At 42.1% G+C, this 27,903-nt stretch overlaps 1 protein-coding gene across 1 annotated transcript in view; it reads right to left on the minus strand.

Annotated features, from left to right (window-relative positions):
• The window catches only part of KDM4B (lysine demethylase 4B), a gene marked incomplete in the record, with an annotated part of 3,340,808 nt that overhangs the window by 1,804,198 nt on the left and 1,508,707 nt on the right, over positions 1 to 27,903 (minus strand). Inside the window, 1 exon segment of the mRNA XM_044054047.1 lies at positions 23,682 to 23,819. Within this exon segment, the coding sequence (XP_043909982.1) occupies positions 23,682 to 23,819 (138 nt within the window).

Consider the following 27,903-nt stretch of genomic DNA (forward strand, 5'->3'; position numbering starts at 1 on the left):
AGGCAGGTATGACCCAGACCCTGAGCAGTATCCTTCCTTCACCAAGAATGATGCCACAATATAGAGACAAGATGATCAGCTTTAACAATTGGCTTAATGTCTGGTGTCATTCAAAGGGGATCCAGTGTCTGTCTGGCTGGGATGACATGCTTGACAAGCCACGCTGCTTCGCAAGGGACGGCTTGCACCCATCACCCCTGGGATTCCGGATATTGGCTAAGGCTCTTGCCACCCCATAGTGCCTTTTTTAGGCAAGGCTCAAATTCTAAACCTACCACCCTAGAAAACAAAAATGGGAAGAAACTGAGGGTAATGCTGCCCAATGCCAGAAGTCTAAATCTCAAAATGCACTCACTCGAGGCCCTTCTCAGTATGGAGAACATCGATGTCTGTGCTGTAACTGAAACATGGTTCAAGGCTCCTGAGAGCACCCCGGCACTATTAGGTTTTACCTCATATCATGCGTTCCGGCCCCAAAACCCGGACCACAAAAGGAGGGAATGTATCCATATTCATAAAGGATACCCACACCTCCAGGTTGGTGGCAACGCACGAAGCTTCGGAAACCATCCAGGTGCAACTAACCATAGGCAAAACTGCTCTACAAATTGTAGCATGCTACAGGCCACCCTCTCAAACTCAGGAACTCCACACAGCCTTCCTGAAGACACTGGAGGGTATAAATGTATCTCCAAATACCATCATATTGGGTGACTTCAACTACCCGAATATAGACTGGGAACATTACTCAAGCCCTAACTTTCTAGCCCAACGGTTCCTGGAGTTCATAAATTCAAATGCCATGGAACAGCTAAGTCACTGTTCCCACGAGAGGAGAAAATATACTAGATCTCATTATCACAAACATGGGGACAAAATGCTCCACACCAGAAGTATATCCCTCATTGGTGAGATCTGATCATAAACTAATTTCACTGGAAATCCACATCCCGCCCCCACCCCAAACAAAAAAGACCACAGTGAAGAACTTCTCTAAAGCAAACTTCACACTACTCAAGACTGGTGTGGTATCCTTCAAGGCCCCTGAGCCAGTGGAAACCACAACCCAAGCTGCGAAGCCCTTACAAATGCCTTCTATGAACACCTCCAGGACTGCGTGGATCAGGCAATCCCAAATAAAACCAAGACTCTTTCCACAAAGGGCAAACGTCCAGTCTGGTGGACCCCAGCCATTAACAAACTTTACAATAAGAGGAGAAAGCTATTACATGATAGAACAAAATCCATAAAAGGGAAGTCACCCCTGATCATTATTAGCAAAAAATTACGAGCACTCATAAAATCAACTAAGGCCAATTTTGAGAGAAAAATTGCCATGGATTCAAAGGACAATCATAAGGCCTTTTTCAGCTATGTTAGGAACCTGGGTGGAAACTCCCAGATATGCTCAGAATTAGTCCAAAATGATACAAAAATCACTGAACCCACAGACATTGCCAACATACTGGCAGACAGGTTCAGTGCAAACTTCACCCCCCTCTCCTCCCCTAAAGGAGAGATAACTATCCCAGTGGAGTGTAGCCTCCCAGACATCTCAAATGCGCAGGTGAAAGCTGCTCTCTCTAAAGCTAAAAACACAGCATCAATGGGACCGGATGGTGTCCCCGGCTGTGTGCTACACGAGCTAAATGAGGAATTAAACCCGCACATAAGGCAGCTGTTTAATCTCAGCCTTACCACAGGATACGTGCAAAAGGAGTGGCGTACGGCAACTGTGGTCCCACTCCACAAAGGTGGTGCCTCTACGGACCCTGGTAATTACCGCCCCATAAGCTTAACAAGTCTAGTCTGCAAAGCTATGGAGAGGATCATAATGGAGCTCATAAACAAAGATATAGGGGACTTGCAGACATTGGACCCAACCCAGTTTGGCTTAGTCAAGGGAAGATCATGCCTTTTGAACTTGGTCAACTTCTTCGAAACAGTCACCAAGGCCATTGATGAGGGAAAGGCAGTCCATACAGCCTACCTTGACCTTGCAAAGGCTTTCGACACGATACCCCACTCGGGTATTGTAGAAAAACTTACCAGCTTAAATGTAAACCCATATGTCACAAGATGGGTTGCAAACTGGCTTAAGGACAGAACCCACAGAGTTAGAGTTGCTGGCGCTATGTCAGACTCCAAGCCGGTCACAAGTGGTGTCCCACAGGGCTCGGTCCTTGGCCCCCATTGTTCGGCATCTACTTCTCAGAAGTACAGGCCAACATGGGAGGACTTTGGCTGACAAAGTTTGCAGACGACTGCAAACTGGGCCATAGTGGAAAGTGCATCGGACATGGATATCCTTCAGAAGGGACTCACGGAAACAGATAGCTGGTGCCAGAGCCATGGCCTGAAGTTAAACGCCAATAAATGTATAGTCATACCCTTCGGGAAAAACAAGGTAACCCCAAGCTACCATATAGGTGGCAATCCACTAAGCACAGAAGAGGTTATCAGGGACCTGGGGACCCAGGTTGACAGTGGCCTTTCTTTTGACACTCACATTGCTAAAGTGGTTAGAAAGACCTTCTACACTGCCCACCTGATCATGAAGGGATTCACATCCAGATCTAGTGAGGTCATTGTTCCCCTGTACTCTTCACTTATCAGACCAATGATCGAGTACAATGCCCCATTCGGGATGTATCTCACCCATCTGCAGCAATTGGAGAGACCCCAAAACTTCCTCACCAAAAGGATAAAGGGACTCCAAAATCTGTCATATGCTGCCAGATTGAAGAAACTCCAGCTCTATTCAGTCGCATACCGTCTGCTCAGAGGTGACATGTGCCTGACATACAAGGCCATGTTCAACCCGGAATTAATGGACATGCTCCACCTGAAAAAATCCAAATCCACCAAAACCACTAGAGCAAGTGACTTAAACCTTAGCACGGATATAAATAGGATGTGCTGGAGGGATAGATTTATCACTCAGAGACTCCCTATGCTGTGGAATAAAATCCTGGTCCATGTGAGGCAGAGCACCTCGCTGGCTCTGTTCAAGAGAAATCTTGACCTGTGTATGGGAGATCGTAGGTTTACCCCGGGAATCATCTCTGTGTCACTGCTGGACAGAGGCACAACAAACTAATGGGCACAGTATTTTTTCATATAAGGGGTGGCGTAAGCCACAAAAATTTGGGCTAGGCTTATAAATGCCTTAGGGCAGATAGCCTAGTATAAACCTATGAACCTATGAACATCTACATTTATGGTAGGTACAAAACTGTACTATGTTCATCGTGTTACACTGCTGCAGTCATTACACTTGGGTAGAATCCCAAAGCTGAGGAAGGGTGACTGGTCCTATAAGGCATTAGGGGTGGCTATAAGGCCCTACAGCACTGCAGTGGCGAAGCCAGCTCTGGATTTAGAGTATACAGGCAGATGGTAATGCTTGGTGAAGGTGTGTACAAAACTCCAAGTTGCTGCTTCCAAAATATCCTTGGTAGGTACTCCCCTGAGGTAGGCAGTTGAAGTGGCTGTTGCCCTGTGGAGTGAGATCTAATGCTACTAGGTACAGGTTTTCCATGGTATGTGTAGCAGAAATGTATACAATGTCCTATCCATTTTGAAATAGTCTGTTTTGAAATGGCTTTTCCCTGTGCTCCTGCAGCATATGCTACCAATAATTGCTCAGATTTTCTGAAAGCTTTGGTTTTGTCCAAGTAGAAGCGTAGCTGCCTGTGAATGTCCAAAGAGTGCAGTAGTCTTTCCCCTTTATTCTGTGGTTTAGGATAAAAAGTTGTCAGGTGAATAGTTTGGTTTAGAGCCACACTGGATACCACCTTTGGCATAAAAGTAGGGTTAGTTCGTAAAGACACCCTGTCCTGGTGGAAAATGAGGAAAGGTTCCACTGCCATTAGTGCCTGTAATTCTGAAACTCTTCGTGCTGATGTTATTGCCAGGAGCAGAGCAGTTTTCCAAGAGGTATATTTTAATTCTGCTGTGTTGGCTGGCTCAAAAGGAGGTAAAGTTATCTTCTCCAAAACAAAGTTGAAGTCCCAAGTTGGAGTAGGTGCTCTACGGGGCGGTCTTATGTTTTTAGCCCCTCTGAGGTACTGTTTTAACAGAGGATTAGAGAAAATTGGTGGATCCGTGTTGTAATGAGCAGAGATGGCAGAGGTGTGGCTCTTGATGGATGAGAAGGAGAGTCCTTTGTCCAGCATCTCAGTTAAGTATTGTAGTATCTGAGGAATGTTTGGGACAAGAGGGTCAAGGCTGTGAGCTTGGTTCCAGGCACAGAATCTCTTCCATTTATCCGAATAGGCTTTCCTGGTACTAGGCCTTCTGGCCTTCAGAATGACATCCATAACAGCTTTGGAGAGAGGCATTGCTTGCTTGACTAAGGAATCTTCCATGCAGCTAGGTTTAAGGTCTTTAGCTGGCTGTGTAGTATTTGTTTGTTGTGCTGAGTCAGCAGATTTGGGATTTGAGGCAAAATCCAGGGTGGTTCTTGTGCTAAGCTCCTTAAGATTGGGTACCAGTGCTGGCGTGGCCAGTCTGGTGCAATCAGGATCATCTTTGGCTCTTCCTGCCTGGCTTTTATGAGTACCTTTGGCAGGAGAGGTAGTGGTGGGAAAGCGTATACTTGTAGGTTCTCCTAGCTGAATGAGAAGGCATCCACTTTCCATGCTTGTGGATGGTAACTCCTTGTGCAGAATTTCTGTAGCTGGCAGTTTATTGGGAATGCAAACAGATCTATGTCCGGGCTCCATCATTTCTGTGTTATCATTCTGAATATTTGTGGATTCAACTCCCATTCATGGGGATTCATGATGTTTCTGCTTAAGTCGTCTGCCAGTGTGTTTTTTTCTCCTGGCAGGAATTGCGCTTGCAGATGAACTTGAAGGTTTATAGCTGTGTTCCATAAGGTCATAGCTTATCTGCATAGGGGGTAGGAGTGAGTGCCCCCCTTGCTTGTTTATGTACCACATAACTGTGGTGTTGTCTGTCTTTAGTAGTAGGTGTCCTGGATGCAGCAGGTCCTTGAAAGCTATAAGGGCATTTTGTACAGCTAGCATCTCTTTTTGATTGATGTGAAGATGCCTTTGTTCTGCGGGCCACGTGCCCTGAATACATTTGCCTGCCATGTGTGCTCCCCAGGCGTAATCCGATGCATCTGTTGTCAGTGTTTGCCTGGCTGTGGGTTGTGCAAAAGGCTGTCCCTTGTTGAGGTGACAAGCTTGAGCCCACCACTGAAACTCCTATTGAAGACAAGGGATTAGTGGTATAACTGTTTCCAAACTTTGACAGTGTTGAGACCATACATTCTTTAGGTACCAGTGTAGTTTCCTCATATGCAGTCTGGCATATGGAATTAGTAGTATGCAGGATGCCATGTAACCCAAGGCCTGCAGAATTTTTCTTGCAGGGAGTTGGGTCTTTGTTGCCATCAATTGAAAGTACTAAGTCAGTTGCCCTTGTTTATCTGGCGTGAGATAAGCCATCTGGGCAGTTGTGTTCAAGCTGGCACCCAGGAATATAATCTCTAGTGAGGGCACTAGTTTTGATTTATTTTCGTTTACTGTGTACCCCAGGCAACTTAATAACTTTTTTACAAATGCCAGATGCTTTAGAAGAATGTCCTTGCTCTCTGCTTGAATCAGGCAGTCGTCCAGGTACGGATAAATTTGAATTCCTTTCTGTCTGCAAAATGCAACTACTGGTGCCAGGCACTTTGTGAAGACCCTGGGCACAGTAGATAAGCCAAAGGGCAGTGCAGAGAATTGGTAGTGCATTGAATCAGCTATGAATCTGAGGTATCTTCTGCAGTTTTGTCTGATAGGGACATGCAGGTATGCCTCTTTGAGGTCCAAAGTCACGAGCCAAGCTTTCTTGCCCAGCATGGGAAGAAGCTGCTGTAATGTCAACATTTTGAATTTCGTAACATCCAGGTAAGTGTTTAGAGATGAAAGATCCAGAATGGGCCCTCCAGGCTTTGTCCTTTCCGGGTACTGAGTAAAATCCTTGTCCTTGCTCCTGTGATGGTACCTTTTGAATAGCTCTCATATCCATGAGTGCTGTAATTTGTTTTTGAGCCTCTGCCCATTGATTTGGTGGCAGATTTGGCATTCCTTTTAACCTTGGCAAAGTGTGAAAGTGGAACCTGTAACCTTGAAATACAATGCTGAGAACCCATTTGCCTTTGGTGATCATTTGCCAATTGTGGTAGAAGACTGCCAGTTTTCTGCCCAAGGGGGCTACCAAGGAGGATTTGTTTGGCAGCTGTAGTGGGAAGTCATTGGAGCTGTTTTTTATATGGTTGGGGCCTGTCTTCCCCTTCTTTCTGGCCTGATGCAACCCATTGTTGAGGCCTGTAAGGACCTTGTGTTTGACCTCTACCTCTTGGATGTCTGTATCTTCCCCTTTGAGGTCTGTCTGTAATTGGAAAGGACCAGTTCTTAGTTGGCCAGTTTCTGCTAAATCTAAGAGGCTGAGCCTGTAAGAAATCCTTCACCGTTTGCATAGATTTTGCCTTATCCTCCATTTTCTTTAATACCTCTTCTGCCTTAACTCCAAATAACACATCCTGCTGCAAAGGTGCATCCAATAATTTTGCTTTAACATGATCTGGTAACGTATGTTCTTTTAGCCAAGCATGTCTTCTAATAACAGAGCCTATAACTGCTGCTCTGCAGGAGGCCTCTAGAGAATCAAAACCACATTGCAAAGTATGCTTTCCCACTTGTTCAGCTGCATGCACTAAATCCTGCATTTCTTTAAAATTAGGAGGATCTGATTCTGGAAGCATGTTTTGTTTTAACTGAGACAGTAAAAATTGCAGATATTTTAGCATGTGAAACTGGCAATTTAAGGCTCTCATTGCTAAAGTTGCAAAAGTATATACTTTCTTTCCCCATCTGTCTAATGCTCTGGAATCTCTGTCAGAGGGAACTGGATTCTTGGCTGATGAGGCCTTAGCTCCTTTGGGTCCCTGAGAAATAGTTTCAGGGTCAGCTACAGGGCTTTTATACAGAAATTTATGTGAGTCAGGGACTCTGTAGTGTCTGTCAGGTTTAACAGGGGCTGGAGGTAAGGAATCAGGATTTAAGCTGGATTCAGTATACACATCATCCACAATATCTAACACTGGCGGAATAGCAAGGGGTCTGTGTTGAGGTAATAAAAGGAAGTCTCTGAGCCTTTTCTTGGATTCTGAGTAATCCTGGCCTTCCCAGTGGAAATGCTCCCTTGTGGTATGTAGGGTTTCCCCAAAGGAGTAGTCCTCAGGCGGTGAGGCTGATGGAATTGATTCCTCAGCATCGGAATCCTAATAAGGGGGTAAAGAGTATCCTAGGTCTGAGGATGAATCAGAAGAGATGGACAACTGGTCGGAAGAGTCATAGTCTGCATTCTGTCTAGGCCTTTTATCAGGAGGGGGATGGGACCCCTGATCAGAGTAATTAGGTCTTCGGCCATTTTGAGCATTTGTTTCTTAGGCATGGAGGCCTGTCCTGGAGAATGCTGTATTTGTTTCTTTGACTTTAAAGGAGGCTTAGACTTAGCTGAGGGTTTAATTCTTAACTGAGTAGATCTGAAGACACGCTCTGTAGCTGTGGGTTGCTCAGCTACTCCGGATCCCTCTGAAAGGTTAGTCTCAGTAGGCTGAAGAGTTTGTGCATCCGAAGGCCCAGCCATCTCCACGTGGGAGTCAGAGGCGGCTTGTGGTTCTACAGAAGCGGTCGTCAGGGGGCTGCAAATGCGTCTCACTGAAAACCGGAGAACCGGTGACTGGCCTAGAAGAGGCCTCGTCATCAGTTTTGGGCCTCGGATGCCTATCCTTGTCTTTGCGCTTTTTGTGTATTCCGGTCGTCGGAAGTTCCGGCGGCATGGTATAATTGAATTTTCTACCAAAATAATGTGCAAAATCAAACCGACGTTTAATAGTGCGCTTGTTAAAGCTAGCACAAACCCGACAACCAGTGACGTCGTGGTCAGGGCCTAGGCATAGGATACAATAGGAATGGAAATCCTTATGAGGTATTTGCTTCCCACAAGAAATACAGTTATTAACTTTTACTGACATCGGTCTGAGGCAAGAAAAAGTTTCCCCAATGGGGTACTTAGCTTTGTAGAAGACTTCGGTTCTGGATTCGGAATGAAAATCTCAGGAGACGGCTGACTGGCACTTGCAAACTGCTTTTGCTTCGGGCACCGCGCGGCAAGAAAGACTGAAGAAAATGGTGTCAGCTGCATCTTATATACCCCTGTCACACTGATGTCAGGGAGGAGGTGACAGCAACCGACGCTGGACCAAGACTTTGGAACTCAGGCCGACTGGGGAACTGCCTGATGGCAGGATAACCCAAGTGTAATGACTGCAGCAGTGTAACACGATGAACATCGTATTTTTTGGCGTTAAGCTTCAGGCCATGGTTCTGACAACAGTCACTGGTCTCAGAGAGGCCCTTTTGTAGGATGTCTGCATCACTTGGGGAGTTGATAATTTAACATTTGTTTACTGGGTGTCTAGCTGGGCTGGAGCCCATTTTCAGCAGAGGCCCGGGGAGAAAAGTTTCACACAAAATACAAAAATATAAAATGAGTACAAACAATGTGAGCAAAGACATAGCTGATATAGAAGTAGGTACAGTTACAACTTAATGTATTACAAAAATTTAAACAAATGCATCAAAGATATAGTAGTATGTACAATTACATCAAATGTATTGAGAAATGAGAAGGATGTAATGCGACAGTAAGTTTGAGAGGTTAGCAAGAGAATAGGTTATAAGCCAAGGAAGCAAAACAGTATAAGCTAGTGAGGTTGTCCTTAAGACAGATGCAAATTAGATCATAGGAACATATTTACATAGTATAATTCATTTTCTTCCATAGCCAAGAAGGAAATAAGTCTAGTTTAAAGAGGGGTGGAGGATAGAGAAAGAGCAGCTAAGATTTTGGTGACAGGGGTCAACGTGGGGCTTGGCAAGAACAGAGCCTGTTCAGTTTATTTTGAGAAAGGTTCCTAAAAGATTTTTAAAATGAGAAGGGTTAGCAGTGGATAGCACGGTGTTTGGGATAGTGTTCCAAAGTTTAGATATGGCATTAGAGAAAGTTGATAGTCCCATGCTTATTTTCTTTGATGACTCCTAGCTTCATCAGTCATCAGCGAACTTGGTCAGACAGAGTCCTTCTGTGTTGGCCTGGACTTCTGAGAAGTAGATGCCAAACAGGAGAGGGCCCAGGACCGAGCCCTGTGGGACTCCACTCACGACTGGTTGACAGTCTGACTTGGAATCTGCAACTTTCACTCTGTGGGTCCTGTCTGTGAGCCAATTTGCAACCCACTTAGTGATGCAAGGACTGATGCCTAGCTTGGTGAGTTTATCAATGACACCTGAGTGGGGAATGGTATCAAAGGCCTTGGCCAGGTTGAGGTAGGCTGTACACACTGCCTTATCCTCATCCACAGCCTTGGTGACTGCCTCGAAGAAGTCAACCAGGTTCAGCTGGCAGGATCTCCCCTTGACAAAGCCAAACTGTGTGGGATCAAGAGTTTGGAGATTGCCTACATCTTTGTTAAGCAAGTCCATGATGATGCGCTCCATTGCTTTGCATACCAGACTTGTCAGGCTAATGGGACAATAGTTCCCAGGGTCTGTAGTTGCTCCCCCTTTATGGAGCAGGATAAATGTAGCAGTGTGCCACAAGCTTTCTGTGTTGGAGGGAAGCTATCAGTGGGAGTGGTAAGCACTAGGTAACCTATCTTCCAAATAAGGAGTGGTTCTGGCCCAGAAATTGTAGTTATTGGCCGTTTGGGCAGTTTTTCCATCTCTCTCAACTTTCTGATTTAAAAGCCCGCATTTACACTCGTTTCCCCCCTTTCCTGTAACTAGTTTAGTCCAGATACAGATTCTTAGTTTTAGCACATGAATTTGCTTATTCGTCATCAGCACTTGTTCAGAACATGTAAGCACTAAATAACCTACTAATTACTACAGCACTCAACCTTCCTCATTACCTAGAGGAAAACAGTTTTGGTACTTACTTTCCTCACTTGCTTAGAGAAAAACAGCTCTTGTACTCACTTTCCTCACTTATCTAGAGGAAAATATTTTTTTATTCAGGCATGTCCAAGGGTCAGCTCCCAGTGTTCTCTCCTGTCTATCTGATGAATCTGGGCATCTTGGGGAAATGTAGAAATTGCCTCATGTACACAGACAACCCTCTCCTCCTACCACCCAACACTACAACCTGTGAGAGATGCACTTATCTAGCCAAACTGGAGGTAAAGCTCTCTCCAATCGAGACTGAACTTGACAGTCAAGAGGAGAAGGTAAACACTTGCACCACACCACACTCATCACATAGTCTCACTAAATCTACACCACCAAAATCCACACACAGAAACACAAAAACATTCGCGGAGGCTCTCAATAATAATCGGCTCAAGCAACAGAGACCTCCAAAGCACAAATGCAAGCAACCTCCACCCCCAAAACAATCCAAATGTCACATAGCCAGCAGACTCAGTGTGCCACTTCACCACAACCAATAAGGCAAAACAGCTTACCCAACACACTAGTCATAGGTGACTATAGTCAGGCACACTGATGTCCCACTCACCAGGCTAAACAAGAAGAAGCTTACTGTCAGCTGCCTGTCAGGTGCTAGGATCCACCACATAACCCACGCACTCAGGTCACTCCACAAGTACAAATATGACTCTGTCATTGTCCATGTTGGTGTGAACGTCCTGAGACATACCTCCCTGGACTACATGAAAAGAGGCATGGAAGAGCTCTCCAATCTTGCAGCCCAGGCAGGTATGACCCTAGCCCTGAGTAGCATTCTGCCATCACCCAGAATGATGCCGCAGTACAAGGACAAAATGATTGACTTCAACAATTGGCTAAGCTTCTGGTGCCATTCTAAAGGGATCCAGTATCTGTCTGCCTGGGATGACATGGTCGACACACCACGATGCTTTGCCAGAGATGGCCTGCACCCATCACCCCTGGGATTCCAGATACTGGCTAAGGTTCTTGCTGCCCCTATAGTGCCTTTTTTAGGCAAGGTTCAAATGACAAATTCACCACCGTAACAGGAACAGGCAAGCAAAAACTGAAGGTGATGCTACTTAATGCTAGGAGTCTAAATCTCAAAATGCACTCACTCGAGGCACTCCTTAAAATGGAGAACATCGATATCTGTGCAGTGACTGAGACCTGCTTCAAGGCCCCAGAGAGCACCCCTGCACTACCAGGCTATAACTCATACCACACTTTTCGGCCATGTAACCTGGACTGGAACACCAAAGGCGGAGGTATGTCCATATTCATTAAGGATTATCCACACCTCCAGGCTAGTTGCTCAGCATAATGCAGCTGAGGTTATCCAAGTGCAACTAACTCTGGGCAAAACTGCAATCCAAATTGTACCTTGCTACAGATCACCCACCATGCCCCAGGATTCCCATTCCTCTTGATGTACTGGAAAATATTAGAGTTCAACCAAACACCCTAATAATGGGAGATTTCAACTACCCCTCCATTAACTGGGAAAACTACTCATGTACCAACTCCTTCGCTCAACACTTTCTAGAATTCATAAACTCCAATGCCCTGGATCAACTTATCCACACCCCCACCAGGAGCAACAATATCCTAGATCTAGTCATTACCAACATGAGTGGCCGATGTTCTACACCTGAAGTCAATGCCTCATTGGTCCAATCCGACCATAAGCTAATTACCCTAGATATCCACATCCTGCCCCCACCCCCCCATTAAGGAAACCATGGTAAAAAATTCCTCCAAAGCAAACTTCATCCGTCTTAAGACAGAAGTGGTGAACTTCATGACAGCCATGCAGATGGACAATACAGTTACAACTACTGAATCCTACACAATTGCACTTTATAAGCACTTACATGAGTGCATGGATCGTGCTATCCCAAAAAGAACCAAGACGCTATCCTCCAAAAAAGGAAGCCAATCTGGTGGTCCCCTGCCATAAACAAACTGTACAACAGAAGGAAGAAACTGTTGCAAAAGAGAGTAAAATCCCATGAGTGGAGGAGCTCCCTGGTCAGCCTCAGTAAGAAGCTGCGATTCCTTATAAAATCCGCCAAAGCTAGTTACGAAAACAAAATCGCCTCTGATTCTAAAGACACCCACAAAGCATTCTATAGCTATGTCAAGAATCTCAATGGCAACACTCAGATCTGCTCTGAGTTACAGCACAATGGCATTAAATATACAGACCCAACTGATATTGCCAACATCCTGGCAGATAGGTTCAGTGCTAACATTACCCCCCTCTCACCCCCTACAGGGCCCATCTCTATACCGGAAGAATGCAAAGTTCCTGTAATCACGGCTGCACAGGTAAAATCCACACTCTCCAAAGCCAAGAACACAGCATCCATGGGACCAGACAACATCCCAGGCTGCATTCTACATGAACTACAGAACGAACTGGCACCCCACCTAAGTACCATGTTCAATCATAGCCTCACCTCAGGCTTTGTGCCTGCTGAATGGCACACAGTGACTGTTATCCCACTCCACAAAGGGGGAGCCACCACGGACCCCTGGAACTACCGCCCCATTAGCCTGACGAGCCTGGTCTGCAAGACCATGGAACGGATCATCATGGAACTTATAAACAAAGACATTGGTAATCTCCAAACTCTGGACCCCACCCAGTTCGGGTTTGTAAAAGGCAGGTCATGTCTCCTAAACCTGATAGACTTCTTTGAAGCAGTCACCAAAGCCGTAGACAATGGTAAGGTGGTTCACACAGCCTACTTAGATCTTGCCAAGGCTTTTGACACCATCCCCCACTCTGGAATTATAGATATACTCACTAAACTAGGTATAAATCCCTATATCACAAGATGGGTTGCCAACTGGCTCACTGACAGAACCCACACTGTGAATGTAGCAGACTCCAAATCCGACTTCAGACCAGTGACAAGTGGAGTACCACAGGGTTCAGTCCTGGGTCCTCTCCTGTTTGGTATCTACTTCTCTGAAGTACAGGCTAACACAGAAGGTCTTTGGCTAACGAAGCTCGCAGATGACTGCAAACTAGGAGCCATAATTGAAACTCCTAACAATGTGGACATCCTACAAAAGGGCCTCACTTGAGACAGATGCCTGGTGTCAAACCCATGGCCTCAAGCTCAATCCCAAAAAGTGCATTGTCATCCCCTTTGGTAAAACCTCTGTACCCATGAACTACAACATAAGCAGTAGTATACTTAACACCGAAAGTGTGATAAGAGACCTTGGGACACAGGTGGACAGTAGTCTCTCCTTTGATAATCACATCGCCACAGTAGTCAGGAAATCCTTCTACGTGGCACACCTCATCACAAAAGGTTTCTCATCCAGAAAAAGAGAGGGCATTGTTCCCCTCTACTCATCACTCATTGGACCCATTATAGAGTACAACGCCTCTTTTGGTATGTACCTCACAAGACATCTACAACTGGAAAGGCCGCAGAAATACCTCACACAGAGGACTACTGGCCTCAAACAGATGCCCTATGCAGACAGTCTCAAAAAACTTCAGCTTTACTCCGTCGCACATCGCCTACTCAGAGGTAATCTCTGCCTAACATACAAAGCTATGTTAATGCTCCACTTAAAGAAATCCCAATCCCTCCGAGCTGCACGCTCTAGGGACCTAAACCTTGTCACCACAATAAACAGAAAGTACAGTTTGTAATCGTAATAAATGCTTTGTCCCATTGTGATAGCATCTGCAGTGTTGTCAACTTGTTGTTCCTTTCCAGCAGCCCACATTGTCGGCCGGATGTGGTGGATTCCTGTCCTTGTAGTCTGGTCCGCACTTTCCCTGACGTCTAGGTATGAATGAGATCCTGCCAGGCATGTAGTGTACCATTTGGGCACAGCTGATTTATTCTGATGCCATGCTCCTGGTGAAGGGGTAAAATTTTGAGTTTCAAATTGTCAGGGGAGCCAGCATTTCCAAAAATAAGCATGTTGAGATCTATGAGTACACCACAATACACTATAAGTAGCAGTATACCATGGTGTTATTAGGAGGATTTTGACTTAGGAAAATGTGTAGAGGGGAAGGAGGAGGTGGGTATTTCAGAAAGGGTATCCAGTTTTTGGCAGAAACCTTTAGTCCACGGTGTACTATGTCCTTCATATGGAATTGCAGTCACTTCAACTTCTCTTCGCCATGCTGGGACCCATAGGATTTAGAGCTTCTTGATTGGAGTTCATATTTTTCGTAGCAGCTTTGGCAAACCCTGTGTGGAAGTGGAAGCGCAACCCTTTGGCCTGCAGAACCAAAATCCACTTGTCTTTGTCCAATATTTTGCCAGTTCTTAGAAAAGAGGTTAAAAGGCATTTTAATAAGGGTGCTGCCATTTGTCCCCTGGTAGGCGGAGTTAGAATCAAGTCACCGTGATTGCCCTGTGTAGTGGTAGTGGCTGTGCCTGTGGCTCATGCTGGAGGGATAGATTCCTGTCCCAGAGACTTCCCATACTCTGGAATACACTACCTATCTATATAAAACAAAGCTCCTCATTAGCACTCTTCAAGAAAAATCTTGATGATTGGATGGGAAATGGGAAATTCACCCTGGGGATCACCTCTGTGGCTCTGCTCGACAGTGGCACAGGAAAATAATTTTCTTGGGTGGCAAAAGCCAGGGTACCTTTTTGGCTGGGCTTGTATAGGCCCCAGGGCCGATACCCTTGTACCTACCTATGAACCTATGACACAGGAAGAAGGCCAGAGAAGACACACATATTCAGGAAGAAACAGCAAAGGAGAGACTTTTTTGTTTTACGGCAGATAGATAAAATAAGAAGAAAGAGAAGACACCTACTAATAATAGTAGTTAAGAAATACCGTAAAGGTAAAGTGAAGGGAAGTAACCTATAAAAGCGGTTACTGGTGGGAAGAAGTGAAAGTAATCTAAATAAAGAACAGTCACCACAAGAAAAGGTTCTGAAGTTCAAGGGAGGGACAGACAAGAATTATAACACTGAAGGTCTAAGAATGTGAAAAAATAGAGTAAATTTGAAAAGTACAACCTGACACCAAGAGCTACCTGGGATGACCACATCTTCACTAAGTGGCAAGTGAAATCTGAGGTATTTGGAAGAGATGCACTGTGGGTTAAGTGGGGGTATCCAAGAGTTTTTTGGTTGCCACGAGCTTGCTAATGGCCGAGTCGGATCTGAGGGCTCTGATCTGAACCCACATGCGAGGAGAAGATGAAAAACTGACACTATCAGATCATATGTTTTAGGAGTGTATTGAGTTAGCAGATTTTTAAAATTCCCTACCTGACACCAAGAGCTACCTGGGATGACCACATCTTCACTAAGTGGCAAGTGAAATCTGAGGTATTTGGAAGAGATGCACTGTGGGTTAAGTGGGGGTATCCAAGAGTTTTTTGGTTGCCACGAGCTTGCTAATGGCCGAGTCGGATCTGAGGGCTCTGATCTGAACCCACATGCGAGGAGAAGATGAAAAACTGACACTATCAGATCATATGTTTTAGGAGTGTATTGAGTTGGCAGATTTTTAAAATTCCCTACAGAGAACTCTACCAGAAATACTGGGTGAGCAAATGGCTGTAAGTAAGGAAATGATTCTTGTAAGCTGGGATACAGGATATGAATTGCCTAAGCATAATAAGGCCTTATTAATTTTAATTAATTCTTTTAGCTGCCAAAAAAAGCAATTACTAGAGTATGGAAATCAAAGTCTACACCCATTGTATCTGAGGTACTGAATATTATAAGCGAGATAGAAGAACTGGAAGAGGGGTCTTTAGAAAACAGGAGGAGTGAATTACATGGATGCAAAGGGAAACTGTGGGAACAATACATACAAATGTTCAGGAGGATAAGTGAGGTATAAGGGAAGCCAGGAATTCAACATTTTTTGCAATGTTGGACTGATAATAGTAGCAAAGGAAATATATGTGATGTATTTAAATTTAAAACAAAGGTGTTTACCTCACAGACACAAGGTACAGTGTTTGACTGTCACCTTTGAAATGGAAATTGCCTAGGCTTAAAATGGTCCACAATGACAGCTAGTACAGCACTTGCCTATGAGCCTATATATTAAAAACAAGACATTCCTAGTTTTTGGAGAAGGGCAGTAATATTAATTATACCCCAAGAAGGAAAGGATGCAATATTACCAAGTTAGTACAGATTAGTCATCATGCTTAAACATGATCATAAACGGTTATACTAATAATTACAAATAGGTTAACACCTAATTGACCTAGCGCAGACTGTTTTTGTGGCCAGAAAGACTACATGTAATAATACGGTGAAAACTGTTCTGATAAAGAAAATTCCAAAAAAAAAGAGAGTCAGGTAAGGAGTTGGTAGCATTACATTTGGACATCAAGAAAGCATCTGATCATGTAAGTTAGGAATACTTAATAGAAATTTTAAAGAAAACAGTTTCTGGATAAAATGATAAAGTTCTCTGAAAATATATACATGAGAATTTTAGGTGAAGACTGGTGCTTGGTTGTTTGTAGAGTGTGAGTCAGGGCAGGGGAACTAAGTAGAGATGCCCTTTTCCACATTACTAATTGCCATTTATCTGAAGACTCTGGTTGAAACAAAAAGAGAGGGGTAGATATCTGGACTTTAACTGGACCATCACATGTAACTTTCCATACTCAGATTATCTGCTAATTTACTTGGCTGATTCAGATGTAAACATGGCAGGATAGATATATAATGAAATGTAGATTTTTGGGAGGTTCTTAGCATGCAAAATAAATTTAGCCAAAACCAAAGTATATCACAGTAAATTATGAACCCTGTCAATGTTTATAACAGAAATATCCCTGTTTATGAAAGAGTTATAACTTGACGTACTTGGGTACTGCCAGGCACTTGCATTAAAATTAGAACTATTAATAAAGTTTACAGACATTTTTTTCTAAGAAGGAAAATGGTTCTGTTTTAATTTTTGACAGAGAATATAACCTCTTCATTACTTTTGAGTCCAATTTGTGACTTGTTCAGTACACAGAGTGACATCTGGAACAGATGGCCACACACTTTTAATGGGGCTAAGCCTATGACATAGACATAAGCTAGTATGGGAAAATTGGGCATGCCCAATGTCAGAAAGTATAAAAGGACAGCTAAACTTGAGGGATGCTAAATAATAATTTAGAAAAGGGGATTTGGAGAATAAGGGATCTCCACTGCATATTTGACATTCCAAACAGGAATTAATCCACAGAGAGAAAAAAATGCACCAATTGTGGCATTAAATCCATGTTGCGAGATGAAGTTTTTAACTGTAGCCACCACTTCTTCTATGCTCACTAACCTTGTCATTTAAAAAGTCACAGCGCTTAAAAAAGTAATGCCAGTAACTCTAACAGCATCAGTTACAAGGGTGTCTGTCTGTAACAACCAGATGTGAGAGTCAGGTACTCTGTAGTACATGTCAAGTTTCCTGGGAGCTGGTGGCAAAGTATCAAGGGTAAGACTGGATTCCATGAAGGCATCATCTACAATTTCCACAACATGAGGGATAGCTAGAGGCCTGTGCTGAGGCAAGTTTAAAAATTCCCTGAGTCTCTTTTTGGACTGTGGGTAATCCTGGCACTCCCAGCAGAAATGCTCTCTGAGGGTTTGCAGGGTTTCACCGAAAGAAAAATCCTCTGGTGGGGAAGCAGAGGGAATGGAATTCTCTGCATCAGAATCCTCATAAGTAGATAAAGGTATGTCCTGGTAATCAGAAGCGCCAAAGTCATCGGACTCATGATCTGAAGAATCAGAAGGAAAATCAGTTCTTGGTCTTTTAGAAGGGGAAGGCTGGCTTCCTCTAATTAAGGTAACAAGGTCTTCAACCATTCTAAGCATTTGTTTCTGTGGCATGGGTCCCTGAAAATGCACTTTGGTTGTCGGTTTCCTAGGCATAGTGCAAACTCTGGGCCTGAGAAATTCAGTATTTTTGGTTTGAAATGAAGTAGTCGGTTTAATATGAACATCAGAAGGCCTGAATACACCCTCAGAAGCTGGTGCCTGCACAGCGGCTATGGACCCATCCAAGGTAGAGACATCTGCAGGTTCCATAGTCGAAGAAGCATCTCGCAGCATACCAACTCCGAATGGGTCTCAGTAGAGGCCTGCGAATCTGCAGAAGTGGGTATCAGGGGCTGTGAAAGCGCCTCACTGAGTATCGGCAGACTGGCGACTAACGTAACGGAAGCATCATCGGCAGTTTTGGACCTATGAGGTCTGTCTCTGTCGTTAGCCTTATGTTTTTTCAGAAGATCGGTAGTTGGATGGCTTATCGAAGCTATTTCAGAATACGGAGAATGACAGCAAAAGAATTTAGTGACAAAAATAGCCCGACAAATAGTTCGGGCATTGAACAGGGCACAAAACCGACAGCGAGGAACATCGTGGTCTGGGCCTAAACAGGTGACGCAGTAAGAATGAAAATCTCTGAGGTATTTGCTTTCCACAGGCAAGACAATTATTAATTTTTTCTGACATTGATTAGAGCAAGAAAAAAGGATCTCCTACAGGGTACTTATCTTTTAGAAGACTTCAGGTCTGAATCTGGAAAAAAAAATTTCAGGAGGCCGACCAGCACTTGCGAACTGCTTCTGCTTCGGGCTTCGCTCGGCAAGAAAAGCTGATGTAATGGCGTCGGCTGCATGTTTTATACCCCTGATGACCTGACGTCATGGAAGAAGCAACAGCATCTGACACAGAAATCCCAAGACTCTGGCATTCGGGCCGACTGAGGGCTACCTGCAGGCAGATAACCGAAGTGTGATGACTGCAACAGTGAAACAAGAACAACATCCACCAATGCAGGGCTAACCACCTGACAGTGGCAAAAATGGCTCAAGAGGAAGTCACTGTTGGAAGTAATGCCCCAACATCATGTGTAAAAATGGGAAAAAGGGGTTGTGGATGGAGAGAAGGAATTCATTAATCTGAACAGAGCTGAACAAAGTGGCGACGTATGTGTGTGATGGGGGACTGTAATGGTTTGCACTTTAAGTGTCTGACAATGAGCTAAAATATATTACTACTGCTAGTACTTACTCATTTGATCACAATCAGATATACAAGATGTACACATATTCCAACCACCGGAGACATCTGTATGTGTGTCTGTTTCTCGTGTGTGTGCATGTGCGTGTACATACATATATATTACACACATGTGCGCACAGTATGCAATGGACAGGAAAAATGAAGGAATACTTTATAGTACTTTTTAAGCATTGTAGGTTCATATGTAAGTACTAGGCTAGCTTTCCACCATTTTAAGCCTAACCAATTTCCCTTTTTGTGCTCAAAATAACTATACCATTTGGTTACAGACTGGCCTTACCCATCCCATTACTTATTATCTGTAATAAGAATAACTCGGATTATATCATATATAATCTGATATTAATTTGATATTAACTTATTTACAACTGGATGCCTGGGCTGTACCAAGATAATGTGGCTACATGTTCATGTGTGCGAGTCTCTTGTCTGTGGGAGGAGAATTGTAATGTTATACATTGTGTGAATCTGGCAATAATGAACTGATATATCTAAGTACAATGGTATAATCAGACATCTGAGGTGCACACAATCAAAAATGTTTTTCTCTAACTTATAAGCACATCTGTATGTGTGTGTACTATATATATATATATATATATATATATATATATATATATATATATATGTGTGTACACGTACACACACACACATACACACACCTGCATGCATTTCAAGATGTGTGAGTCTATGCCCGTGCATCTGCATGCGTGTGTGAGCTTCTGTATGTGCATGAGAGACTGTACGTCTTTGCCTCTGCATCCATGTTTGTTACTTCACCAACTATGAAACATCAGGCAGAAGATCTATTTTACATTAAAAGTGACAACTAAGTTATACAAGTACTAACAATTCAAAAAACAAAACAGAAAGCCTATCTTCTGAATGGAATAATGCACAAGAAATAACAGATTTTCCAAGCGTAAAGGAGACCACTTGTGAGCCAGGCTTCACAACTCGCCCGGATGGTCCATTATTTTCCCTGTAATGTCAATCCTTTTGGGCATTACTGCTTACATACCTGAGCCATACAAAGAAAAATGGAAGGGCTTCTTGCTAAAGAAAATGAGAGGATTAAGAGATTTTTTTTACGAGATGCGATACAGCAAACAAAGAAAGGTATTACATCACTTAGTCAGGAGTTGATAAAAGTAGCAAATAAGGTTTTTAGGGAGATTAAAACATGTAAAAGGGAAAACAAACAACTGTTTAACATGGACAGCAGAGAGCTCTGTTTTAAGAGTTACTGCTTAAACATAGGGTGAAGGTTGAGTTGAATGTAGTTACTTATGGAGCAGCAACTGGAGAAGAAGTATATTAGAGAGTGACTAGGAAAAGCTGATTACAGTGCACTAAAGAGAATCTTTGGAGGATGAATAGGATATTCCACACTGGACAGGATGCTTTATAGAGGCTAGAGGCAAGTTCCCTTCCTTGAAAGTTATTATAAGTAATATATACAAAATATTATTTACAGGATTTGAGGACATACTGGAGAAATTGTTGAAAGTTTAGGAGAGACCTAGGAACAGAAGCTGCAGCAAAGAAAGAGCGGAAGAGTTTACTGGCTCCAAGCTATGCAACATAGTGTAGGAGGTTTAGATATTTTGGGTGGCAATGTTTGTTGCAATATTTTTATATCCCATCAAGGATGAATAGGATGGGTTCAGGCTGCTAGGCAGTGAGACATCACCCTTAGGTAACTTGGTTGCGGATACATGACTGAAGTGAAATTCAGCTGCAAAGACATATGGGTATGGCAAATTCACTGCAGGCACAAAGAAGTCTACAGTGCCATGCACACAGCTTGAATGATCAACTGCATAGGGAAACTAATGTCCATAGTATTCAAGTCACCAAAAGACAACAGGCACTATTGACAGGCATCAACAGCAGCATGTCCTATACGTATATCAGTAGCAGTATACAATAGGGCAGTGCTTTTACTAATGTGTGTAGACCATTACCTCCTTCACAGTGTCTAGGGAATACAGTCTAAAACGCATTCTGGAGTACAACTGTTACTACAGCAGCATGCAGAATGTCCTCCGCACTGTACCACACTGTTGTAATTAGATAAGGGCATACTGTACAACTAGCACACCCCACATTACTTCCCCTGCTCTTGTGCACTTGGTTATTGAAGCGGGGTGCTTCTCTGTGATGGCAGTGAATTACACTTCAGCCAATTGTCCCCAACCAACTATAGCATGGGAAATGTCTCTCACTTTGCATCCTGAACCTAATTAAGATGCTTCCTGCTGTTAGCGCAACATGCTGGAGATACGGGAAAATTGTACAAGGAGACTACAGCATACTTTTCTGGAGAATGGATTGATTTAGAAAAGTTTAACAAGAAAATTCAAAAGACTCCTAGGTAGATGCAGAAAAGATGAGGAAAAACTAAATTTCATGCCCATTCCTAATTTTAATGAATGGGAAGTCTGAAAGAGGTCCATCTCATAAGTTACTGTTGGACTGAAACATGACAGCAAGAAAGAAAGTGATAATTACACGATCAAACACAGGAGAGATGTCCAGAATTTAAAGTTATTGTCAAGAATTGAAGGTTGAGAAAGGAAGATAAATAAATGAGCTGCTTGAATACTTGCAGAGGAAAATATATGAATTGGAATGTAGTTATAACCTGACAGCTGTTAAAATGCATTTAAACTTGGCACAAATGCATTTTAACTGTAAATGGAAGTATGTTTAAGGGTGAAACACTATTAGGCATGTTTGTTTATTATTTTTTAGTTTTGTACTTAACTGTTGAAAGTTGCATATCAATTTAATTGCAATAAAGCTATATTTAAAAATAGCACAATGAAGGCTGAACTGGTCAATTACAAAATGGGAAAAAATAATAATATTAATTCTTTACTCTGCAAAGTTCCAACAATGGTCACATCAGACAGAAGGATAATTATGACCTCAGCAGAATGAAGATGAAAATTTGCAAACTTAGTGAAATGTAGTACTTCATAAAAGCCACTGTTGTTGAAATAAAACAAAATTTAAACTAAAAATGATACCTTATTAGTAATTTTTCTCTATTTTTCTCCTCTGCGTATTATCAAGCAAACCATGAATGGACTCAAGGCCATTTATTCCCCTGAGCAGATGGGGAGGAATCTGGCCAGATTCGCTAGAGCAAGAGCCATCTGGTGAATGCCATCATCTGGTTAGCCATTAAGAAACTTATACTCTCACCAGCAATCTAGGAATCACAGTACTGTTAATGAATTTAATTCCATCCCTGGTGGTGATATGGGCACAAAAATCACAGCAAGGACCACCTACAAGCCTAGCTCCGGCAAATGCATACTCCACACTCCTAACATGGGCTGCCATCATTGGCTTGGATGGTCAAGCTGCTTTCAGTTCCACCCCCGCTTTTGATCATACCTCTCAACCTCTGGACAAATCTAAAAATAATGGGGGGTACAAAAGCCCAAAATCAGGGACACATTTTAAATATTGCTCTTATAAACTTAGAAAGTAGCTACAATAATAGGTTTTGCATTATCATGAATTATTTGAAGGATATGAAGTCTAAAGTTTAAATGTATGTTGTCATTTAGTGACTTCAGTCATCATTGATTTACCAAGAAACCATAAGTCTGAGGTATGCTCCTGACCAGTCTCCTCCCATTGGCCAAGGCTAAGTCATCAAGTGCAGCACTGGATTTTTCCAGACTGAGTCTTACCAACTTCAGTTCCAGGATATGCACATTTATCTTTCCATCAAGCCCTACAGCTGCTACTCAAAATCAGGCTGCCTGGGCCTGGCTTTATCCCTCTATGCCACTGGCAAAGGCTTCTATTAGTTTATGTTGAGCTTTTTTTTTCTTTTTAATATGGAAACTGGTCCCTTTAATCTGCTTTTTCAGCTCCAGTTTAGTAACAACTTGACAACCATGTGATTGCTCTACTGTTCTGATGTACCCACATGTCAGACCATGCGTTAAAATCTCTTGGCAGAGTCAGGTTAACACATTGAAGTACACAGCTTGGAAATGGTTTACAAAATTTAGAACGCAAGAAGGAATCCAAGCGTAGGCAGATATCATGTAGGCTACGTTCTATAACATATAATTGAAACTGATGCAAAGGTGTGTAGATATTCTTCATAAAGTATATATATATATATATATATATATATATATATATATATATATATATATATATATATATATATATAGACAGATACAGATATAGATATAAATAAATTTATTATCACCCCATCTGCTGGAAAAGACGAGATTAAGTGAGAAATACAATGCCTCATATAAACAGCAACACACACACACACACACCTAGGCCACTGGCCTAATGGTAAGTGGGGCATAGCTGCGTCTACGTCCCACACTAGATGTTGCATCTCTGTTACCCATCAATATGCTAGTCACGTACAACACAGCAAAGTATAATTAAATAGCAAAATTTAGTACACAGCTAAACCAAGCATATGATAATTTTGCCAGTGTACAGATTATCTCCCTCTACACAGAACAAATTAAACTATTCACACACAAAAATCAAACAGCATGCTTATTTATTTTTCTTCTGTTAATTCTGTAAACAGAGTGACAGGCATAATTCTTACATGAGTTGCCATTTTGCCATAATCTATCCATCGGAGGGTTGCAAAATTGGTAGACTCAGCACAGTTGAAGCCATGATTAAAACCCGCATGGTAGCCATAAGGAAATGTGATCATAAACTCTCCGGCTTCTTGAGTAATCTGAAATCAAAAGTGGTACATAATGAACAATACTGATGACATGCAAGTCATGATGCAGTCCTACAAAAAAGTGTGTGTGTGTGTATACACAAGTGTTTAAATTTGCTACAGTAACATTACAGTAGGCACTGGCATGCTTCACAATGGTACAGCATGAGACACAGGCTGATACTTCACTGCCTGAGAAATGATAACTGCAATACAATCTTACTGTAACAGCAGATCTTTTATATCATTCAACAGAGCACTAACTGCAGCTGCTTGTCAGCAAGGGGCTGTCTTCCATATGAGAAAACACAAAAATATACACAGGCACACACAGACAGCATAGGACTAACACGAGCAGGCTGTTCAACCTGTTAGGTCTGTCTAAATATACGGCTAACCCCACACAAAGCTGCCTCACTTTTTCCTTTTCACTTTACCATCTACCAGATTAAGGTAGAACCATGACATTAATCTGTATCCTACAGACCTGGGTTTAACTCCTTCAATACCCACCATGTACTCATGAACAAGTCAGTTCAGTTCATTAAACCAAAGCTTCTGGATCAGTCCTGAATATAGATAGAGCCTATATCTCTGCAAATCCCAGGTCATCTGAACAAAATCACGACTAAACTGGAATGATTCAGCACTCACATTACTTTTTCAATACTATTTCCTAGTCTGGAATGAATGTACTTTTGAAAATGCTCAAAATATCTCTTCACTACCTTTTAAAATGCTTGAAGTAGTTCTGACCAATAATAGTGGAATTGACAGAAAGGTTGCATAATTTTAAAATCTTTTAATACCTTTATTACATTACTACTTAAGGCATATGCAAATATACATTAACAAAATAAAACAAATCATATTAAGTTTTCAGTTACATTCATTATTTATCACACAAGTTCTTTTTAACGATTATCAGTCCAACATTATATAAACTGCTCAATTCTTGCCTTTCCTTAAAATATCACTCCTCCAGCAGATTCTTATCATAATGTTTCTACGATTTCCACTTACTTCTATATAACTTACGCCATCCAGTTTCTAAAGATTTCACTTCCACTTCTTTTATTTTTGTTGCAACACTCAATACTTAAAATGCAGTTGACTTTGATTTCCTCGTAACTGCTTTTTTTGGCAGCCATCAAAATTAAACTTAACAAGTCCTTATTATGTGTAGACAATTCAGATCCTGTGTCCCAGCTCAAATATTAATTTCATTAGTTACACCCTTTTGTTCCCACACTGTTTATGAGAGTACTCTGCATGGAATTTTTAAAATCTGGCAACTCAAAGCACTCCCAAAACATACTTTCGCTGTTATCCCTTTCTTGCCCATCACATCTCCAACATTTATCATCTACCCGAGGAAAAAATCTTTGAAGTCTGTTGGGGGTATAAAACTATCTATGCAAACAATTATCAAAAATCTTCTAGACTTTGTTCCATAATTGGGAGCCATACATGTGTCCTCCCATTGTTCTCTTCTCAACTGCTTATCAAATCTCTCTTCCCAATTTTTTCTAACTTCCTCTAAATGAGTCTACATTTACCCTGCAATACTTTATATGCTCTACTAATTACTACTGTTTTAACAGCAGCTTCTATTCTAGATAAAAACAGAACAGATCTTTCACTTAGGCTTTCCCTATCCGTTTCTCTTTGTCTATACTCAGATATCAGTCCCGGATAGGTGAAGGCAGTCACAGGCCTACAGTCCAAACATCTTCTTGATCTCATCCCACTCTATTACCTTTACCTAGTTATTTGCCTCCAATACCTTGGTTCACTTGCCAGTTTCTCTAGTAAATTCCAGCCCCCTCACCTATTCTTTGTACCCTACTTGCAGTCATCCCTATCAGCAAAGTCTTTTGCCATTCTCATGATGGGTTAGTTCTTATAACTTTCTGCTACTTTATAAATATAACATTCTGAATGACTTTGGTTATTCTTGAGGATCTACATCTAAAATCCCACTCTCTCCTCATTTACTGAGCTTCCCTCATTTCATCATCTCTATCCACACTGAATTATAACTTTCTGCTTGGGTTATGTATATGAGCCTTAGCATTATTCTTAAGATGTTACATGTTTTAGGAAGTTTAAGTTCCCTAAAGTGAAACTCTTATATTGCATAGAAGTAGGTGAGGATGTGAAGTGGTTCTGCTTGAGAAGACAAAAAAAAGAAAACACTGTATGCCGCAGACACTGTACCAATGTACTGCAGGACCACACCAATAAGACATTCAAATTAAGGTGACTCAGTCAATAATGCTCATCGCAAATTTAATGAATGACTGCCCATTTTCCGTACCCTCCCAAATGCACCAATCACACCTGACCTACTGCTACCAATAGGAATTAGCCCCTCATTGCACAAGCACACTAATCAGTGAGCCTTAAGGTAGCCCACTTGCTGTGAATTTACAGTTTAAGTAAAGCTCATAGCCTGCACTGTACTTCAGATTTGAATTTAATGGATGTTGTTTACATAAAACTATGGAAGAAACAATACAAAACACGCTCTTGAATATTCTAAAGAGGAAATCCTAAAGAACTGAATTGCATTAACTGCCGTAGCTCTTAAGTTTTCCTTTACAATTGGTACTGTCAGTCCCCAAGTGCACTTTGGTACTCCACATACAACCTTAGGATTGGAAATCTTACTGCCAAACTTAGGTGGATTCTTCAAAATCAGTACTAGGAACCAAGGACTTAAAGTCTCACCACCAGAAAAAATAAACATGGTGAAATGACAAATTTATAACCTAGCTCCCAAACTTCTAGAATAAAATTCCCTCTCATGTTAAGCTGAGCAACTTGATATCTTCCTTTAATAATAACACAGATGACTGGATGGGCAACCGCATATTTACCCTGGGATTGACTGGTATGGTCCTCCGGCAACAAGGAGATGCCACCTGAAAGATGATACTGGCAAGGCATGAACGGTCTTATGTCTCAGTTCCCTTGGAATATCTGCACATCTAATTGATGAATCCCAAGCTGTTCAGGGGTCATTACTGACCTCCATGGCACCTTATTAGAAGCTTGTTTTTATAGCATTTTCCCACCTAATCACAACCTGCTACTGCCTTCTTTTCAACTAGCTTTCCACAAACCATACAAACTGTATGTTCAACCTAACCTCACCTCAAACTCATGCTTTTATTCTTCAGTGGAGAATAAAAATGAAGATCTTGCTGGAGTGCAGGTCTCCCACAGCTCCTCTCATGACTTTGTCTACCTGCAACTTTCTCACCTCCTTCACTAAAGCTTACTTCAAGATCATAGTGTACCAATCTCCTTCTCACAAACTTCCTACCTCCCTTTTACTTTCTCTGATGAAATTGAGGCAAGTGACTCAATGAGCACCTCCTCAATCAATGACGTAAGTTTTTTTCTTTGCAGTTTCCAATAAAACAATGTTAAAGTTCAATATTTTCATCTTCCTGACACAGATGCAGAACTCACATCCCTATTTGATTCCATCTGCCAGTTTCCTTTATCTCCTGATGTTTCTATCATCATCAATGACCTATTCCTAAACACTTACAGTGCCAATGTTCTCCATTTTCACTGATCAACATTTTTTTAATCTTGGCACAGACGGCCTCTCTCACCACTCTCATGAACCAAGATGAGGATTCCTTACTCATATTCAATGAGCCCTAAAGATTTCTTTCTCTCATTCTTTCAGCTTCTTATACAAACGTTCAGTAGACACATACTGACATGCTCATATCTTGTTTTGTTTCCAGTGTTACAATACAAATTGGGCTATTCATACTCATAATACTTCTACCTCACCTTATCATTTTACTTAAGTCTTTCAGTTTCCAGTCTTCAAAGCTACAGTTTGCATATTTCACTACTCTGATTTAAATTATGCTTGTACCAGTTCTCAAAAAGTACAGTTGTGTACACTTACCATAAATGTAGATGTTCAAGTGTATTCACTGTAGCAGTCATTACATTTGGGTTATCTGCTTGCAGGTAGCCCTCAGTCAGCCTGATTAAAGTCTTGGGTCCTGTGTCAGTTGCTGCCCCTTCTTCCATGACATCAGGTTGTCAGGGGTATAAAACATGC

Source organism: Protopterus annectens, chromosome 13.part0, assembly GCF_019279795.1.
Source record: "Protopterus annectens isolate FY-2018-M chromosome 13.part0, PAN1.0, whole genome shotgun sequence".
Taxonomy (NCBI): Eukaryota; Metazoa; Chordata; order Ceratodontiformes; family Protopteridae; genus Protopterus; species Protopterus annectens.